General features: G+C 33.6%; 2 protein-coding genes and 1 pseudogene across 3 annotated transcripts; all 3 read right to left on the reverse strand.

The window, feature by feature from the left end:
• Positions 1-22: 22 nt before the first annotated feature.
• LOC143536333 (uncharacterized) lies at positions 23-999 on the reverse strand. Its single transcript, XM_077030356.1, has one exon. It carries the CDS (start codon positions 978-980, stop codon positions 189-191), a length of 792 nt encoding a protein of 263 aa, XP_076886471.1. The 5' UTR covers positions 981-999; the 3' UTR covers positions 23-188.
• A 10,927-nt stretch (positions 1,000-11,926) lies between these two features.
• On the reverse strand, positions 11,927-13,348 carry LOC143536345 (caffeoyl-CoA O-methyltransferase 5-like). Its single transcript, XM_077030359.1, has 5 exons — positions 13,032-13,348; positions 12,826-12,905; positions 12,580-12,724; positions 12,336-12,467; positions 11,927-12,249 (listed from the first exon to the last, which is right to left on the reverse strand). The coding sequence occupies exons 1-5, from the start codon at positions 13,164-13,166 to the stop codon at positions 11,956-11,958; spliced, it is 786 nt and encodes a 261-aa protein (XP_076886474.1). The 5' UTR covers positions 13,167-13,348; the 3' UTR covers positions 11,927-11,955.
• A 5,493-nt stretch (positions 13,349-18,841) lies between these two features.
• Positions 18,842-20,433, reverse strand: LOC143535311 (uncharacterized; annotated as a pseudogene). The gene is made up of 3 exons (XR_013135693.1): positions 20,364-20,433; positions 18,919-20,186; positions 18,842-18,885 (listed from the first exon to the last, which is right to left on the reverse strand). The product of XR_013135693.1 is annotated as an uncharacterized LOC143535311 (transcript).
• Between the last annotated feature and the right edge of the window lie 681 nt (positions 20,434-21,114).

The following is a 21,114-nucleotide window of genomic DNA, read 5'->3' on the forward strand; positions in this document are numbered from 1 at the left end:
CCTGTATCCTACAACATAGAGAGACTAACAAATCTTTTCTTGTCGTATAAATTAGTATCCGAATAACATAAAACGTGACTTAATGAAACAAAACTAGAATGTTCAATATCACACTAACAAATCTACACACCAAGATCATAGTAACACAAAACTAAGGCTAACAAATACAAGTTTCAAGTTTCTTGGATTCAATCCCCAAACACAATACTCATAACCGAGCGAAAAACGTGACCTCTTTTACCCTTCAAGACCTCTCTAAACCCGTCTTTATCCGGCACAAATCCCATCTCTTTCATCTTCATTACAAGCTCTCTCCCTTCATCCTCTTTCCCACCCGTCACAAGCCCTTCAAAAACCGCCACACACGTCCCCACATTCGGCCTAATGTTCCGCCTCATCATCTCGACAAAACACCTCGTCCCTTCCCTAACCAACTTCTCATCCCCGGACCCCGCCAACGCCTTAATTAATATCGAATAAGTATACGCATTCGGCAGCACACCGGAGGCCAGCACCCGCGTGTACACCTTCAACGCCTCTTTCGGTTTGCCCGCGTCCGCGTACGCTTCAATGACAGCGGTGTGGGCCACCACATCGGGCATGTGGGCTTTGTCTTTGATCTGGGAAAAGAGTTCCAAGGCCTCGTGGGTGAGGCCGTCTTGGGATAAAGCGGTTAACATCTTGACTGCGTTGTTATGAAGGCCGTCTGTGCGGATGTTGTGGAAAACTTGTTGAAGGTTTGTGGGGTCGGTGGGGTGGGTGGTGGTTACTGGGGTTTTGTTGAATGGGTTGTAAGGTGGTGGTGGGTTTGGAGTGACTGGTGGTGGTGGGGCTGATTCGGAATCGGAATCGGAATCGGGTGTTGAGAAATTGACCTTGGTGTTGCGGGTTGGGGTAGGTGGAGTAGTGGTGCGGCTGCTGAAGAGTCGGAAAGGCCTGAGTTTGCAGGTGGAGAAGATGATGGAAGTGATTTTGGCCATGTGGGTATGAAAATGAAAAGGGTAACCGAGTTACTCAACTGAGATACTAAAATGGAGTTAAAACCCGGAAAGATCAACAAGAAAGTTCGCGATTCGGTTTTAAACTGTGAAACCAGTTAAACTAGTTGTTGGTTTGGTTTCGTGATTGGTTTTTGTTTTTAACTTTTGGTCGGTCAGTTTGAAAATTTTCAACCCGTAATAAACGGTTTGATTTACAGTTTATACAAAAAACTGTTCGAATAAACTGGACCGCACCATAAGATTTGATAATATATTTTAGGTTTAATTATATATTTCATAATACATATTTTTAGTTATCTATATTTAATATTTGATGATTTGATTAATTATTATGAACATAAGCTAAATCTATTTTTAGGCTTTAAGTGCATAGCAGACCACAATCTATAGTTATAAACTTAAGGTATGTGCTTTTAATTTATTTTATGAGATAGTTGTTTTTATATTTTATTTCTTTGAGTTAATAGCAATTTTCGTCCATGTGGTTTGCTACTTTCGCAACTTCAGTCCAAAATTTACAATTTTATCAATTTAGTCCTCATAGTTTTAAATATTAGCCAATTACGTCTCATTCGTCTAACGGCATCCAGCTATGTCGTTAATTTAAGGGTATTTTTGTCTTTCTCCATTTTATTTTGAGTTAATGGTCATTTTAGTCATTGTGGTTTGATATTTTTGCCACTTTAGTCCAAAGTTTGAAAATTTGTCAATTTAATGTTCGGTTTAATTCATTTTATTTTTTTATTTATTTTTTTTGTCTGTAACTCTGAAGAGCATAATCCAAACCCAAAACCATCGAGCAACCTCCAATACAGGTATGCATTTACTCTGTTGACAACTGTAATCGTACCCCCCTCGTATTTAGTTCCAGACATTTCCAAAACTATCCCCTATGGTGGAATTCAATGGTAAAGTGGTCAAGATAGATCCCTGAAACCGAGTTGTACAGAAAAAACTAAAAAACGTTTCTTTGATTAATGTATAATAGTTGATTTCGACCCAGATTTTCGTTACGATATGTTAGTCTCTAAACCCTAAGTATTATACATTTATCAAAGAAATGATTTTTAGTTTTTTCTGTACAATTCGGTTTCAGGGAATTGTTTTGACCACTTTACCATTGAATTCCACCATGAGTGAGAATTTATGAACCGTCTGGAAACTAAATACGAGGGGAGGGGACATGATTAATGTCTTCGACAGAGTAAATGCAGACCTGTTTAAGTTTATGCTCGATTGTTTTGGGCTTGGATTATGCTCTTCAGGGTTATAAACAAAAAAAAAAGAATTAAATTGAATATTAAATTGACAAATTTTCAAACTTTAGACTGAAGTGGCGAAAGTATCAAACCATAGGGACGAAAATGACCATTAACTCAAAATAAAAAGGAGAAAGTCAAAAATACCCTTAAACTAACGGCATAGCTGGATGCCGTTAGACAGATGGGACGTAATTGGCTAATATTTAAAACTATGAGGACTAAATTAACAAAATTGTAAATTTTGGACTGAAGTCGCGAAAGTAGCAAACCAAAGGGACGAAAATGACCATTAACTCTATTTCTTTTATTTTAATAATGTGATTCATATAATTATAAACTGGTAGTATGTTCATATAACAAGATTCTTCTATGCATTTTGGTTAATGCTTTATTTTATCTTTTGTGGGTTTTTATTATAAAGACATAACAAGTTTAAACCGTGAAACCGAACCGGACCAAACCGTAAGTAACGGTTAGGTTTGGTTCGGTTTTGATTGTTGACGGATCGGTTTCGGTTTTCAATTATCAAAAACCGTTACTAACGGTTTGGTTACGATTTAACTCAAAAACAGTTCAAACCGGATCGTGAACACCCCTAGTTGATATGAATTAGAAACGTTGGTTCGGTTTTGGACTAAGGACCAAGGGGTGTTAGGGATTCCTTATTTTACATTCTAATAACTTTTTAATAAGTTAAAAATGTATAACTACTTCCTAACCATTAGTTACTAACTGGTTTCTAGTTTAGCAGTTAATAACCGGTTCAGTTTTGGTAACCGGTTATGATTTGTACCTTTACTCACTGCTAGAGGTGCGAATATGGTTAACGGGTTTTTGTAATATCGGCTACTAACCGAAATTGGCTATTGGCCAAACGGTCAAAATTGGTTATGGCTATTAACCGATTTTTGAGTGGAAAACCTCTAATCTATGTAACCGGTTCCGTTGATAAGTAGTTAAACTTATTAACCTATTGAAATTAACCTTATTAATAAATCTATTACTGGTTACCCACATAATAGTTTTTGTGTGAAAATCGGTCTCTAACGTACGGTTAATATCGGTTACAAATCGGTTTATACTATACGGTTAGGATTTGTGCCTCTACTCATTGATCACTACCATTGGATTTTCTAAGTGTTTTAGGCTTTAACGTTCTTCTTGGTATGTTCTTAAACGTCTTTCGTATTTGAGTCTCACATTGAAACCATGTTTCAATATCTAAACTACAAAAGAACGAATTGATTAGTTCCTCGGGGACTCGGCATCATTATCACATCCCATGCCCTTACACCCTAACAAGTGTTAGACATGTATGTTAAAAAAACAACATATGATGATATGATCTCACCCTAAGCAATGTTAATTAATTAGGCGAGAGATTTGGACATATTTTGGATGTTGATATGTAATGTAACTCATTCAGATGTTGATATGTAATGTAACTCATTCACGTTGATTTATGTAAACACATGTGCGGAATTTCTGTGCAAAAATAATATTAATTTTTCTTTTGACAACTCGGTAGCAAAGTTAGGCTTCTAATGAACAAATATTTGATGGGTTTTTTAAATTACTATTAAAGCATAGGGATGAACAAAATAAATACGGGTATCGATTTGGTACCATGACGGTATTGGTATCAAGTTTTGAGCTTTGTATCGGTATGGTACCGGTATTCCTCAAATTTTGCATGAAATACCGGTATCAAATATTTTCAAATTTTGGGATCGGGATTGGTACCGGTATCATCCCAAGCTCACCCCTACATATGCTGTTTCTATAGTTTTCCAAAATAGACCAAATTAACGTTTGGGAAGAAAAAAAGTGATAAGTTCAGTGGCAGATTCAATTTTTTTTTTAACGGGTTCACTATTTAGATGCTCCGGTATATAAGTTTAATAATGAATGTTAAGTATAGATACCTAGCATTAACACAACAAAAGGTGAGATTGTAGATTGAGTAAAATCATCTTGTGACTAAAACTCCAAGGTTTAGTTTGTTTGGGATGTCTTGTTATAATGTATCAAAAACGTATGATGGGTTATGGGAATGCATAATCATTCACAAGAACGCATACATATCCCATTAAGTATGATCAATCCATACACCTTCTATCAAAACTAAACAACTACTTGCGTGAGCATATATTTAAACTGCTCACACTGATAAAAATTATGAATAATATCATGTCACCGATGTAATGATAACAAGCCAATGTACTACGGTACCTCATAGGTAGGGAATTTCGAGTATCATAGTCAAAATAGAATATAGGGGTGTTCTTCGGGTTCGTTTTTCGGGTTTTTCGGGTCGGGTTCTTCGGGTTTCAAAGTTATAAATCTTGACCCGAGACCCAACCCAAATCTTTCACATATAGTCTTATAACTTTGAAAGATTTGTTTTATCCGAACCCGAAACTAAATCTTTCACATATAGTTTTATCGGGTTCGGGTAATTCGGGTTCGAGTTTTTTCGGGTTGGGTTAATTTAAGACTACAATGCTAAAATTATAATAACATATTATTCTTTGCTCGTAACTCAAATAATCAAATAATAAACAAACATAACTTGATAAAACAATTCAAAAGAAGAGTAAAACTAACTCGAACCATAACCGTCTTTAATCGAGCGTGATTTGGTTGCTCAATTACGGTTACTATTAGTAATAAACGGAAAACATAAATTAACAATAACCAATCGATTCATAATAGTTGTAATGACAACAGTCAATTAGGACCGGATTCTAATAACTTTAGTGGCTAAGACTAAGCCATTATACCTAAAAATGTATTTAATTTTAAAACTAAAAGTTTATTCGGGTTGACCTAAAACTTATAAATCGAAGCCGAGAACCAACCCGAATTACTTCGGTTCGGGTTAGCCTTTTCTCGGGTTTGGGTTTTTTAGGTCGGGTTAGTTCGGGTTCGGGTACGAGTTTTCTCGGGTTGGGTTTCGGGTAAAAGTGACAGCCCTAATAGAATACCATACAAAGTTAGATACAAACTATATAATATATAACACTATCTTCCAAATAAGCTTCTAATCACATACTGCTAAATACTAACCTATTCGAATTAACTGGTTTGTGTTAATTGATTTGTAATTGGTTTTAGTTTTAAAATGTATATGAAACACCCATAATTTCAATTTGTGAAATATTAAAAAAAATACACCTTGCGGAAAATTGGCCCAGATTTTTTTAAAAAAACTCGCTAGACATGTATAATTTATATTGTTTTAACTTCTGTTTTCTATAAAATTTTGACTTGACCCATTCGTATAAAACTAATCCTTATGGAAAAGGATACCTGTTTAATCTCAAAATAATCATTTACCAAACATATACTTGACTTACAAATTTGTGACTCACGATCATTTAGGTGAAACATTACTGAAGGTATACTCCAAAACACGTTACATAAAAAAGCTCAACTTCATAAAGATAACTACATATTTGATGAGCATAAATGTTATATAGCGCCATTTCATTGACCCGCTCCCAAGACTTGATCACGCGTGCTAACTAATGGACCTCATTATTCCACATGACTTGACCGCTCTAATCATTAGTCTTGATAGTATTATCACGTACTTGCATGTTACCATCACAAAAAATTAGCAAAAGCTAAGTGAGAGCCCATTAACATGCATATTATTAACAAACAAAAAGGTAAGTATAGTCTACGAGGCATCACAGCTAGCCCCAAGCATCAATCCTGCTAACTTCAATACATGAAAGCCGAACACATAAGAATACACCTCGATGTATACGTCAATCACTTAGCATACACAAAGCGTAGCAATCGGTGTATTACAAACCCGATGGCACATAGCACACACCTTGCACAACTGACAATTTTTCCATCCTTTAACCAACCGCTTTCGATCCATTTCTCTTTATTAGCCTTGGGTAATGAAAGTCGTAAAGACTGGAAAAAAAACACTATTAGTATCTTATAAACATACTCGATCAAAATCACGTACACGAGGATTAATCATTCACAAGAACCATATGACAAAACCCACGTGGATTAATCATTCACAAGAACCATATGACGATTGACGAAACCCATGTATTCACGCATACGAGTATAATTTCTATATATTCTTTACTTTATAAAATTTTCATATGCATAACCGAGTTATACTTGCGACCATGGTTTACAAACACTAAACATAGACACTTTTAGATTTACAACGGTTCTTAGTCAATTTCCCTTCAACTTGTAATTACTATTAAGGTTTCTTTTTTTTTTAAAAAAAAACAAAAAACAGGTTTACGCAGCTGTAGTACATCACTGTTCTCCCCCAATTACAGTGGGTGTTTTACTTCAAAATAAAAATCCGAGAAAACTAGACTCGTAGAGCTTTCCGTCAATGTATTATACGCTCTGATCGGAGCTTCCATTGATTTACTATGAATTTTTAAACAGCGCTCAAAACAAAAGTAACTATAATTTAGAACTACTTACTATTTTTAACAAAACATGTTTAGAGTCTCTCACCTTTGCCCGTAGGAGCGTTGTCACCTTGTTATTTGTTTGACCAGTTGTCTTCCAAGCTATACCATGCCTATCTCAACAAGTCACTTTCTAAATCGATTAGGACACCAACTAGGTATATGATAATCTCACGCCCACTAGTATACTCTTAAAAGTTAAAACTAATTATGGCACACAAGTAATAGTTACATCTCATACGCGCTTCACTATTTAGTAATCTAGACATTTCATCAAACGCCTGTGGGCATGAACTACAATCCACCAATTTTAACATATATATAACTTCTATTATCAATTGTGTTTACTCTCTTTATTCACAAAGCAATTACTTAAAATCACACCTTCTTAGTCACTTTATCAAGTCCAAATTCATCATGTAAGAGTTGATTCACAAAAAATCCTAACATGGCTCATTCATGTATCCAGACCTTAATTCATATAATAACATCTAGTCCATAACATGCAATTAAACGTATCACTCAAAAGTTACATTCAATCAATTTAGCATAAGGTTTTAGGGCTTTCTACACAAGATCAAGCATCAATTTCCTCAAAATCCCATATTTTTAGAACCATAAACTCATGAATCCTAATCCATGAATTTGCTAACTCGAAAACTTGGGGGGTGTTTGGGATTGCTTATTTTCACCAACTTATAACTTATAAACTTTTTGAGAAATAATAAGGTGTTTGGGATTGCTTATGTTGTGAGAGGAAAAGTTTAACTTATTAACTTAATAAAAAGTGGGATTGCTTAGTTATAAAAGTGTAACTTATTAAGTTAATAAAAAGTTATAAGAAAGTAAAATAAGGAATCCCAAACAGGCAAACACCCCTTTAAACTTACTTACCAGGAACCTTAGAATACCCATTTTTACACTTGATCTTTGTAATTAATCAGGTTTAGTCCCTCCATAGTTCCATTGTAACACCATATATTTCTCAAACAAATTTTAATCCCAAACTTTCAATCTCACTGTAAATATTATGCTCTATTATTTCGTTAAACAGTGTCTCGCTTTGGAGTGTATATTTTTATAAAATAAAACATATATATTTTAAATCTCATTAATAGGGATGTTAAAGTATAACAAGTCCCTAACCATCTGTGACTAACTAGTTTCTAGTATAGTGGTTAATAACCGGTTCGGTTTTGGTAATCAGTTACGATTTGCACCGCTACTCACTAATAGAGGTGCAAATACAGTTCGACGGTTTTTTGTAACCGAAATCGGTTATTGGCCAAACGGTCAAAATCGATTTTTGCTAATAATCGATTTTTGGATGAAAAACCTCTAGCGTAACCGGTTAAACTTATTAACCTATTGAAATTAACCTTACTAACCTATTGTTGGTTAAAATAAAATGTTGAGGCTTAGGTGTCAAACCTACATTCATTCCTAGCATAATTTTCCCTCCTAATTCATAATCTCTCATCTCATTTATCCTAGATATCCATAAGTCATGTGTTAAAACCATTTTATCAATTGGGTTATAACATAGTTGGGTGGATTTAATTCATTATTCAAATGTGTGTAAATGACACCTTTATAATCATCCTTGAATAAATGTTGATGCTAAATAGAACCAATTATTGGGTTGGTGGTGGTTTTTCAACATTGCAAAAAATATATATTTAGTACATGGGGTAAAATTTGAAAAAGAAACATTTTATAAGTCATGAAACATGAAAAAAAAATATACAATTTATAATTCGCTTTCTTTGTTTAATACATTAATTTAAATACTAAATGAGACCTTAAAATGATGAGTTATAAATTTGAAAATACTTATTTGTATCAACATTTGTATCACATGTTGCGTTTATTGTTAAGACACATTTCGTACCTGCAATACTATTAACAGATTGTGTCTATCACATTTTAGGACTACAATTGCATCATTTGTTTCGTTTTGATCGAATACGTGTGGATCATTTTAAAAAATGGTGACTCTGGTTCAGGTCAAAACTACTTTATAAAAACTGATATAACTCACAACGGGTTATTTTATAAAGTTCCTAATGGGTCAAAATGGTTCGCGTCGGTAAGACAAAATTTAAAAAATGGTTCGATCCGGTTAACATGTTGGTTCATATTTTGACCTAACATAATTATCAGATCTGAATGGATGATTTTAAAAACTAATCTTGGTCCATGTCAAAACAAAACTAATAAAAATTTACACGAGTCACAACAGGCCGTTATCTAAGCTGGTAAAGTGTCAAAATGGTTTGAGTAAAAATAATAAATTTTAAAAATGGTTCAACCCGTTTAACACGTTTAAATGTTTATGATGTAAATGACTGGAGATTTAGATTTTTGGGGGAAATGAACGAATAACGCATTTTGAATAAAATGAGTGTTAACCACGTTTAATGCTTCTGACACAAACACATTCACCAACAGAGATATGCATTAGGGGTGAGCAATAACCGAATTGTTAACCGAAACCGAACCGAAAACCGACGAAACCGAACCGATATAACCGAAAACTGAATTAACCGAAATTAACCGAACCGAACTCTTCATTTTTTAATATTTTCAAGCCTTTTCCCCATTTATTTCATGTATTATATGTATTAATAGTTTAATACTATCATTTTCATGTATTTATATCTACATTTCATATACTAATATCTCAATTTCATGTCATGTGGTTATGCATTCATTTCATGTATTTAAACATTCATTTCATGTATTTTTAAGCAAAATTTTAACCCAAGTTTGAAACTGGTTATTTTTAAAAATTAGCCGAACCGAACCGATAACCGATCGGTTAGGTTGGGTTATTGCTAATAACCGAACCGAACCGTGCACACCCCTAATATGCATATTGAGATACGAGCTTTATCCTTTTAGAAAATTGACTTACTACAACATTCTTCTTAATTGTTCCTATAATACTTCTATTGAAATGGTTACTGATTACAAAATAGCTATGATTAAATAATCAACTATTAAAGATAAGTGTTGTAATAATAATGTTTGAAATATCTATATATATTATCATAATAGCACATGCAGTTAAATTTCTAATACTTAGAGGTCTACATATGAAAAACTATCTTTGATTTAAAATGCATATGGGTCAACCCCATTTGATTAATATTTATTATTGATTATGTTCACCTATTGTTTTCTTTTATACAGTAATGTGATAATTGTCTTCATAGATATCATTGTGATGGTTTAGATTCCCTCCAACAAGTACTCTAGCCCTAAAATTGGGATGTATGTTAGGTAAAAGCCTTGCATAGCTTTATCTACTTTTTAAAATTGAAATATTTAAAGTTTTAGGAGTATGAATATATACATATATTTAAATGTAGTGCACTTTTCTTTTATATGTTTATTCACAAGATATATAACTTGGGGAGAAAAATTGTCTCAAAGACCTGTAGAAGACCTTGCATTTGTAGTAATTCGGTTTTATCATTGTCAAAGAAGTTTATGGTTTTATTATATGGTATGCTAAGTTACACGTAAGTACAATCATAAGAAGTATATCAAGAATCACAACTGAAACAACGGACATTGTTCATTTAATTTATTCTTCATGACCTATAATTTCGTTCCTTTATTACAAATAACGAACATTATTTATTTTTATCATTTGACAAATACTGTGTAATACACGAATTCAAAAGCTAGTGATTTATATGTGAAAATCTCTAACCAGACCCTAACCTACTGTTAATGATTTTTTACTCTCGTATGAGATAATCATATAAAAGAAACAATTATAGTGTGATTTGTGTGTGGGTACTGGCGTGACATCAAAGCTAAAAAAGTGAGATGTTCCCATTAATTGTAAAGATATTGATATGCTTTTATAAATTTAATTCTAATGACTTTTTGTACATTCGTATGAAAATAATCAGATAAAAGAAACAGTTGAAGTGTGATTTGAGTGTGAGTATGGGTGTGACATTATTAAAGCAAAAAAAGTGAGACGTGCCCATTAATTATAAAGATATTGATATGATTTTATAAATTTAATGCTAATGATATTTTACATTCATATGAAAATAATCATATAAAAGGAACAATTATAGTGTGATTTGCGTGTAAGTATTGGCGTGACATCGAAGCTAAAAAAGTGAGATGTTACCATTAATTATAAAGATAATGATATGATTTTATAAATTTAATGCTAATGATTTTTATATTCGTATGAAAATAATCTTATGAAAGAAACAATTATAGTGTGATTACTGATTTGTGTGAGCATTGGCGTGACACAAAGCTATAAAGTGACACATTCCCATTAATTGTAAAGATATTGATATTATAAATTTAATGCTAACGAGCTTTTACATTCGTATGAAAATAATAATATAAAAGAAGCAATTATAGTATGATTTGTGTGAGTATTGTCGTGACATTCAAGCTAAACAAGTGAAACGGCCCGATTGATTGGATTAGTGTTTGTTTTTTTAATGTTTCAGGATAAGAATGATGATATAATATATTAAATTTTAGTCTAAAGAACTTTAGCATCTAGCATAAGTGCATTATTGCATAAATCCACTTATTTATGACTTTATTTTATCCTTAAGGTTCTAGAATGAAAACAAGAGACAGACAATATATTGATGTATAAATGATGTGTTTGAACTTTGAACTATAAATTGAAATTAGAAAGTGAGCAGATAAGTGTCCGACATAACTACATAAGTGGGTGAGCTAACATCATAACATGGTAGGATGGTTGTTAACCGATAAAAAAAAGTTATACTAACGAAATGAAAAAGAGTGATTATTTTTTTAGTGTTAACGAGGCCTTAACAGGTGTTATCTTATTTAAGCATTAGTAAAGGTAGGATGTCCATATAATAAGGATAACATTCAGTGCTTTCTTTAACATCAAACTTTTTATACTTTAGTTTTGTCTATGAGTAATTAGAAACTATTTTACATGTGAAATTACTCTCAAAAGCATATGAACATAACTAAAATCACTTTCATACAACATGTGACTCGACTGAACGGAAAATTCTATAGTCGAATGACTCATTCAAGTACCAAATATTAGCGAACCCACTATAAAAAGGTCATGGCTCCGACACGAAGCATAACAAGTTAATAATATATGCTACAATAGGACAACATTATAATTCATTTTATAAATATTATATCAAAAGCATAACATTAAAAAGAAACACATATTTCAATATGTAAAAATCACTTGATTCGACGACAGAGGGTGATTCCGTCACCAACAGGAAGCATGCATATTTCAATCCTTGGATCGGCAGATAAGGCTTTGTTAAACTCTAGCACGAAATCTCTGTAGTACCTAACATACTTTCTCATTGGCGCGTCTGGTGGGGCAGCCACGGAGCCATTCCACAGGGTGTTATCGTACCCGATTAACCCACCTACCTTAACCAAATCTATTATCCGTTTGTGGTAGTTGATATAATTGTCCTTATCCGCATCAACAAATATGAAATCAAATGACCCATGATATTTTTCCTAAATATTCATGAACATAACATATATGAGTATCAAATACAAGAAAATGATTGAAATGCAATCCGGATTAAATAATTTTATCTTACATCCGCAATCATTTGGTCGAGTATAGGCAAGGCAGGGCCTTCTTTAAACTCTATTTTGTGGGCAACTCCGGCCTTCTCGATGATAGGAAGTCCCAATTCATAGTTTTCGCGGTTTATATCCATAGCTAAGATCTACAACAACAATAAACTTAAAAGTTACCTATGTAATATGATTTTAGAGACAAACAAACCGTTATTTTTTAAACTAATGATAATGTATATAAATAAAAAGTCGTTACTATACCTTCCCATCATCGGGAAGAGCAAGAGCGGTAGCGAGAAGAGAGTAACCGGTGAAAACACCGATCTCCATGGTGTTCTTAGCATTCACTAGCTTCAATAACATGTTCAAAAACTGTCCTTCATCGGCCGTTGTTGTCATAATATTCCTTAACATATGAATTAGAGTAAACATAGATATAAGTGAAATGAGCTATGATAATCATGAAGGTCCAAATAACTTGTTTAAACGTGTCGAATAATAATATACCATGGATGTTTCGCGGTGACCTCTCTAAGCTCCTTCATGGGTTCGGGTTCTCTTGGATACACACTTGTTTCAAGTATATACTGCCAAACAACAAAAATTTATATCGGTTTGGTATATTATTTTCATAACGTCACGATATTTTTTTATATTGAAAGGCCCTTTTTAGATACTTTTTAGATAGTAAAACCAAGTCTTTTAATACATACCTGATAAAGAGCATCACTCTGCAAAAGACTCTTGTGACCAACCTCTTGATGCCCGCTCGCTTGCTCTTTGTTGGTTGACTCGGTTTTCGTCTCTGAGTTCGTCGACTCGGTTTTCGTTTCCGCAGTTACTACCATTTTCGGCTCCTTTTTTCCGTTAACTGAAAAGCGTTACGTTTGTTGGATGGGTTGAAAGTTGTCCAACCACTAATATGAGTTTTCAAGGCAAAGTAAAGTGGATATATATGTATGTGGATGTCCGGTTTAACCCGGTTGGACTAGACCGGCTAACAACCCGGTTGGGGGTTGGTAAGTTCTTGGTGGACCAACGTCTGGGACCCATTCAATCAATCGAAGAAACCATGTATTGGACGGTGCTTTTGAGTTTTTCTTTTTGGTACTTTAATTAATTACTTTTATTAATTTTCTTATTATGATTTGTATTTAAGTTAATACTTAATATAAAGAATGATTTAAATTTTGTTCAATTATTGCATGAGAGCTTGTCAACACGTGTTTATCCCCTTCGCCTTTGACACTTTTGGTTTCTTAGCTTCGGATGCCGTGGACCTTTTGAATAAGGTTCAGAAAGTTGTGTATAGTAACGTATCAGCCCATAAGAATCAAAACTTTGTTTTTAGTCGGATTGGGGTTGCTATCCAAAAGGGGGTTGCGGCGCAGCTTGTTGCCCGCTTACCTGCCACTTCATTGTAAATCGTTTGGATGTTTCTATGAAATACAAAATTATTGCTTTAAGTATATAACTTTTCTTAGCAGAGTTTAGGTAACGAGACCCGGCTAAGACAACATAGTCTGACAAAGTGAGACAACGGTGCTTTTCAAATTAAAAAAGACAATAGTCTAAATATAAAAAGAAAGTCGTTTCTAAAAAATAGCATGTTATTCCCTCCATCTCTCATGCAACAACTTAATATTTCTAATAAAAATAAATTTATTTTGTTATACATAATTTGCAACTTATCTACTGAATAATAAAAAAATTAATTATTTAAAATCATATTTGCTCCTTCCTACAAACATTTAGCGTGTTTCATGAATATAACTTTTGTTTCAGAACCAATAATATGTCGTAACGTGCCTTGTAAGTTTATTGAAACGTTTTCATGTGATGATATGAATTATAGAAATATAATCATAGTGTTTTGTACTTTTTTATGTTTAGTGTGACTTCAAAGCTAAAAATAAAGACGTGTCCGCAAGAATATGTGCTTTACTTGATTGAAGTTTTTTAATTTTTAGTTTGATTCAAAATATGAATGATGATATAATATATTATGTTTCATTTTAGAAGTCTTTCGAAGCTAACAATAGTACCATAAATGTTTTTTTAAAAGCTAGCATAACGGCATAATTGAATAATTAGAAATTCACAAGATAATTATCAGATTTTAGGATAAACTTTCTTTAAAAAGATATATTTTCTTTCAAATAATGATAAGGTTTATTTAATGAACAAAATTAAAACATGATAGCAGGTATTATATATTATTAATGAATATTAAAGTTAATTGCATCATGTTTTTCTCTAATACAGGCCCACTTTATAAAGCTACTCATGCAATGTAAAAATAGTTAAAATATTGTATTAACTTTAATTAGAAAAGATGATTGTTTAAAGTAGAATAGTCCGAAATAAATTATTTTAGTTTACAGTTTATCTTTATAATCATTTTAAAATTAAAATGATTAAAATCATATTTGGTTCGTCCTACAAACATTTGGTACGCTCCATAAACATTTGTGACCAATTTTGATCGTTTATCTTAGTTTAATATTGATTAATTATTTTTTGTGATATTTACGATTGAACTGCGATCAACGCTAGCTGGTTGGAACTTTTGCAATCGATTTGCAACCGCTATGTTTAATTAACTAATTAATTTTTGTGATATTTGCGACAGAATAACGACTAAAACTAGGTAGTCACCAGTTTTGTGACCGGTTCCTTCTCACTTCTCAGTTGCTAAATTTATGGCCGCTATGATTCCAGTCGCAAATCTCATCCGCAGTTGTCTAGTTTTCTAGCATTGATAATTGTGTCGGTGTCATAAACATTCGCTTATGTGTCATGTAGGTTCGACAAATTCTCAACTATACATCACACTTGTACCCGTGTAAGAGACATTTGGTTATACTTGTGATAGTTGTCACGTAAATTTTGTCCATAGCCATAAGTTATTACTGTACCTGAACAACAAACATCTACCAGAAGGTCAAAAATGTTGGTTTCAGAACTCACAAGTTAACATTCACGAGCAAAATATTGTACAAACATACCAAATGATCCAAAATGTTGGGGTCAGAAGGTAACAGTCACAAGCAAAATATTGTACAAGGAACTAACAAAAAGCCAAAGAAACAATAACCATGTAATTGAAGGGGAATATTTAAAAAATTCAGGACATGGGGCATGTAAAAAAATAAGCTCTAAAATACAAACCCAAAAACTCATATATATAATTTGCATGATTATGATAACAATAATCTGAAGAAATTATTTTAATAAAATAAATAGTTAAAGGAACCGTGAAGCTTTTCTAGTATTTTTAGCAAAATAATCGATGCTAATAACATGATCATCTTCTTCATAAACATGTACAGTTTCTTAACATTAGACCTTTCACCTTTGAGGTTGTTTTTGATAAAAAAAAAATATGTATCTTTACATTCTTCTCGATTTAAAACTTTTTTTAACTCTTATTTTGTTTTTCTCTTTTTATTTACGTTTTTGACCACCCGCTAGGTATTTAAGAGGCATAATTTTTGAAAATTAACATAGAAATTTTAAATTGAAACATGAAATTGAAAATAAAAATATGTGACATCAACAACCAGACAAATGCAATAGTCCTCAAAATCAAACAATCCTAAACGTGAAAGTTTAATACCTAGCTGATATAATAACCTACCTACACATATATATGTTATATACGTAGAATTTCATTAGAAATGAGTGCAAACATTACATTTATACAATTTTCTTTTATTCTTTTATTATTAAATCTTAAAAATAAAAGAAAACTAATGGTTAATTTTGTTTTGTGTGGTCTTGTAAAATACCATATTCTGATGAATCGCATATATGTAATGTTTGCACTCATGCATGATAAATTGAAACACAAATAATCAAATATTTATTAATCATGAAAAGCTATCTTATCCACATCTAAATATATATGTTTATATTATCTGTATACACGTAATTCAGTCATATGTGATTATGCATCATGCATGAGTGCACTATCTATAGATATGAATATATAAGTTAAAATAGTTGTTGACTAGTTGTTTAACTGATATCAGTATAGCTAATCTATAAAATTATTTTAATATAATCAGATATCAGTGACGTAGAAAAGACGCAAAAAGATTAACAAGTTGAAAGAAAGAAGGTTGAAGCGTTTGAGCTTTTGTAGTTCAACAGATGGAATAAGTGGAGCCCCAGTTCCACTACCACATACAAAATGTCATGATATGGTGGCCCGGGTCAAGTAGGAGTTGGTAAACTACACCATGAGCCACATATATAATAATAATTTATACAGGATAAGGGTTGGTGAGAGCACCATAATGTTGGATTTGTAGGCTGTACAGGTTTTTTTTTTTTGGTTGGGGGGTGTTACAGGTGAGGAACACCGTCCCGAGGCTCGATCGGTAGTATTCAAACAAAGGGTAGTATTGGGGAGGTGTGGTAGGGCCATGGGAACACACACATAAACATATACGTATGTATATATATATAATGGTACGGTAAGAGGACTTTAAACAACAACAAAGTTTTATGAAGGCTTTAAAATCCATTTCTAATGTGACAATGATGTGAAGGAGCCGTAAAGCCCCTCCACACATATAGTCTTACAAACTTTAGTTCCGTTTCAAATTGAAATTAGGGTAACACCTCATAAATATATACTTCTGCTCTTCTAGGGTGAATTTCATACATATAGTTGAATTATTGTTGTGTAATTCTTATCTTAGATATGTTCTTATTGTGTTTTAAAATATATATTTTTGTCTTAGGACTTAGAAATATTCATATGTAATTAAATAAATTTATTCCGGTTGAATCAGAATCTACAAGTGTTGTGTGATTTGTCCATACGGTCCTCTTATTCTTCTATAAATTCATTTAATCCTAAATACTAATAGTTTAGTAGGGTATTGTTATAGGAATATTGATTTTAAATAATTCCAATTATGTGTTATTGGCAGATAAAAATATAAAATTTAAACTTGGCTGATGGCGGTCTCAATTAAAAGTGTATTTGTTTTTAGCGACCCGCAACTAACGGATGTTAACTTTGTTAGTGATTCGTTGACGTTGACTTTTTTTACCGGTCGCATCACGCATGAAACCTGCAACTTGCCTCCATTCTCCCTAATATCGTTACACCGCCTCTTTCATAACAATATTCCATTGTTTTATTAGTAAAAGCTCGTTACTCGAATTCTAGAATTTCTTGTACGGAATAGAAAATACCAATTACAAATTACAATAAATAAACTACTCTAAAATAAATTGTAATACAAAAAGAAAACAAAGTACAAGTCACAACCGGAATAAACACTAAAGTGTTATTTTTGTCATGGTGGTTTGATAAATATTGTGAATTTAATAAAAAAAATATTTTTTTTATATATACCATCCACGTTTCCTAATTTTTAATAATTACATCAAAATCACTAACCTAATTAAATTTAATCGTTAATGAAGGGGTATACATGTCTTTTCACTCTTTCTTTATTGTAATACTTATTTCGGTGAATTGCGGTTTTCGTCATTGTGATTTTCCAAATCTGTGATTTAGTCCAATAGTTTCAAGTTTACAGTTTTCTTCCTTGTAGTTTTATTTCACTCGCAATTAAATCCAAATTTATAAACCTCGTTAAGTCTGGTCGTTAAAACATTTGCGTGCCCCTCATGTGATGACCGGTTTTGTCGTTTTTTACCCAAATTAACCTCATTCCTAATTCGCAAGCCCCATCACGTGAGGGGTTAGGGTGTATTTTGGGAAAAAAGGGAAAAAATGAACAAAATTGTCCCTCACGTGAACGGCACATTGATGGGTTTAACGACCATAATTAACGAGATTAGTGAATTCGGGTTTAACTGCAAATGAAATGAAACCATAGGAAAGAAAATTGCAAATTTGAAACTAATGGACTAAAACCGCATATTTGAACAAACCACAGTTCACTAAAATAAGTATTATAATAAAGAAAGAGTGAAAAGACCGTTTACTCTAGGCTTAATGATTAAATTTAACGGGATTAGTGATTTTGATGTAACTGGCAAGCACTGGGAAACGGAGATGATTCATATACAAAAAATAAACTTTTTTAACTAAATTTAGATTATTTGTCAAACCACAAAGACGAAAATGACATTTTACTTCTGGAATAAATGAAAGAACAAAAGAGAATAAAGTGTGATACACTATTAAAGTAGATATGTAACTGGGGTTTTAAATGAATACAAATCAAACCGAACAAGATCTTGTTTATATTCATTCGTTAAATGAAAGAACAAAAGAGAATAAAGTAGCATACACTATTAAAGAAGTTTCGTTCAGTTATGTCTTTGTAAATCGTTCGTTTTTTTTATACATGTTTAACGAATGAATATAAACATGATCTTATTCGGTTTGATTTGTATTCATTTAAAGCCCCAGTTACATATCTACTTTAATAGTGTATCCCACTTTACCGAGCATTCACAAACACAATAAAATGAACGCTACCTCTGTTCATGTTCTTTCATTAATCAAACAACATTAAGAACATAAAGACTTAAAACCAACAACTTAACAAAGAAATCATTAGCAATATAGTTCATCTCCAACGTCACAAGTCGCACGATAATTACAACCGTTATTCATACAAGTGGCACGATAATTACAGCCGTTATTCATACAAGTGAAACCGCACACCATGAACTCCCGACCCTTGTTACACAAAGCTTGACCGAAACGAACCAAGTCAAGATTTTTATTTTTAGTTTGATAATTCAATGAACAATTAACAAGATACACAACCACCACATTAGTTAAAAAAACATGTGGGGGGTAAAAAACACTTCACCAGTTGCATAAAACACGCATTGGTTTGATTCGAACAGCCACAAGGTATATCAAAACAAACCATGCAGCCATTCTTGCTCAAACCAACCACCAGTCCAACCCTAGCCGCGTCGGTTAATAACACATTACCACGGTCCATGGAGGCACGGACCACATGAACCGGCCCTACCGACCCGTAGCCACCAGGAACTTCTTCTTGGTCACTGGCTCTTCATGCAATGCTACAACATCATTCATCTTTTCAAGCAACTCCTCGAGAGTGTTCACGCCAAATCGTTTATATTCCAGTGGCCGCCTGTACCGTTGCAGATAAATCGCCTCGAAACAACTCAAGAAGACCCTACAAGAATAACTCACTAGTATATCCTGCAACTCATACCTGAACTGCTTAAAGTTTTCATTCAGTTCTTCGATAATTACTTTTTCGTCTTCCGAGAATTCATCCGACGATACTTCACGAACGGTTTTCCCTTTCCTACATTGCTCAATTACACCGTCCGTCGAGCATTTTTTCAGTAATACAAACTTATTCGGACCCTTGCCTTCGACCGAGATCACGTCACTAAATTTTGTCAAAAGCTTTAAGAGTTTCGAACTCCCGTAATCGGAAGCACAAAGAAATCGTCCAAAGGTTTTTTGATGTTCAAGAGGAAGACGCTGGAGCGGTAAACGCCCTTTAAAGCGGTCAAATCTCCGGGCTGTACGCATGTCGAATCGACTTCAGACGATGAGTGAGAAGTCAATGTCATCGAGACCCCTCTATATACAATCGTTTCTTCTTCGGTTTTAGTATCCGAGTTCTCAATATTATGAGCTCGCGACAGTGGCATGGGCACGAACCCTTCTCCGCGGACCACGGTTGACCAGTCCCAAACGTAACTACCCGCGTTACTCAAAGCGGACGACACACCGACACCAGACGGGACCACGAGAATGACGGTGTACCCGCGTTGACCGAGAACATGAAGCGCGGGAGAAAAGTCAACATCACCCGAGATTAAGGTTTGTTTTTTCAGAGGTAAAACATCTGCAGTCTGCGGACCATATCTGCAGGCATCTGCAGCAGAAGAGGTGGACCAAACATCTGCAGACTGTAAGAAGAAGACTGTTTATTTTTTAACTAAATGAGCAATTTTTTGTTCATTTGTTAAATAAACGAATATCCTAACAAAAGTTTCATCAAATGTTCGGTTCATATACAGGCCTACTTAAGTTGATTCTGGGATTAAATTGCCTGGTCTGTTTTCTACTACTACTACTAGAAGCTTGTGTTCATGAACCAAATATGTGTCTGCAATGAACATATTTAAAATCAATGATATATAAAAAGTGAGAGATTGACTGATACCATCAGCAACAGCCATCTCGATATCTTCCATGGTTATAAGCCCCTTTTCCATAGCTTCCTTCTGGTCCTGTTCAGTAGATTATTCAGTTCAACAAGCTAATTTAAACATGGTAATAATGAATTAATAATACATAAATAGTGAATGAAAGAATAATACCCGGCGCCATTTCTTCATGAGCTTACGCTTACGCTTGCCGGAAATAGTGGTGTTTTGGGGCTTATGTTTCAGCTTTCCGGTAAGAGGGTCACCGTGCGCCGCTCGCTTACGGTCGGCGATGGCGGCTCTCCGCCGCTTCTGTACCACGTTGAAGACGGCCATCCCGATATCTGCTTCTCGGTGACTAGGGTTTCAATTGGGCGTCCATGGTTCCTTATTTGTATTGTCGATGGAATAAGTTACACAATTTCCCCCTCATGTATTACGAGTGAAGTGTCTGATGATGAAGGAACAAAGAAGAAGAAGTGGAGAAGAGGTGAGAAGTCACATGTACAAGACTTCTGGGAGAAGAGGGCGCGCAGACGTTTTTTAATGAAACGTCTTCGGAAAAACAAACGCACTGCAGAGCCCAACGTCTGCGCGCCCTCTTCTCAGTGCAGACAAAAGTGGTCAGGAAGAGCTTTTGAGGAAAAACAAACA

Source organism: Bidens hawaiensis, unplaced genomic scaffold, assembly GCF_021521415.1.
Source record: "Bidens hawaiensis isolate Kalapana, Puna unplaced genomic scaffold, B.hawaiensis_p1.1 tig00000780_1, whole genome shotgun sequence".
Lineage (NCBI taxonomy): Eukaryota > Viridiplantae > Streptophyta > Magnoliopsida > Asterales > Asteraceae > Bidens > Bidens hawaiensis.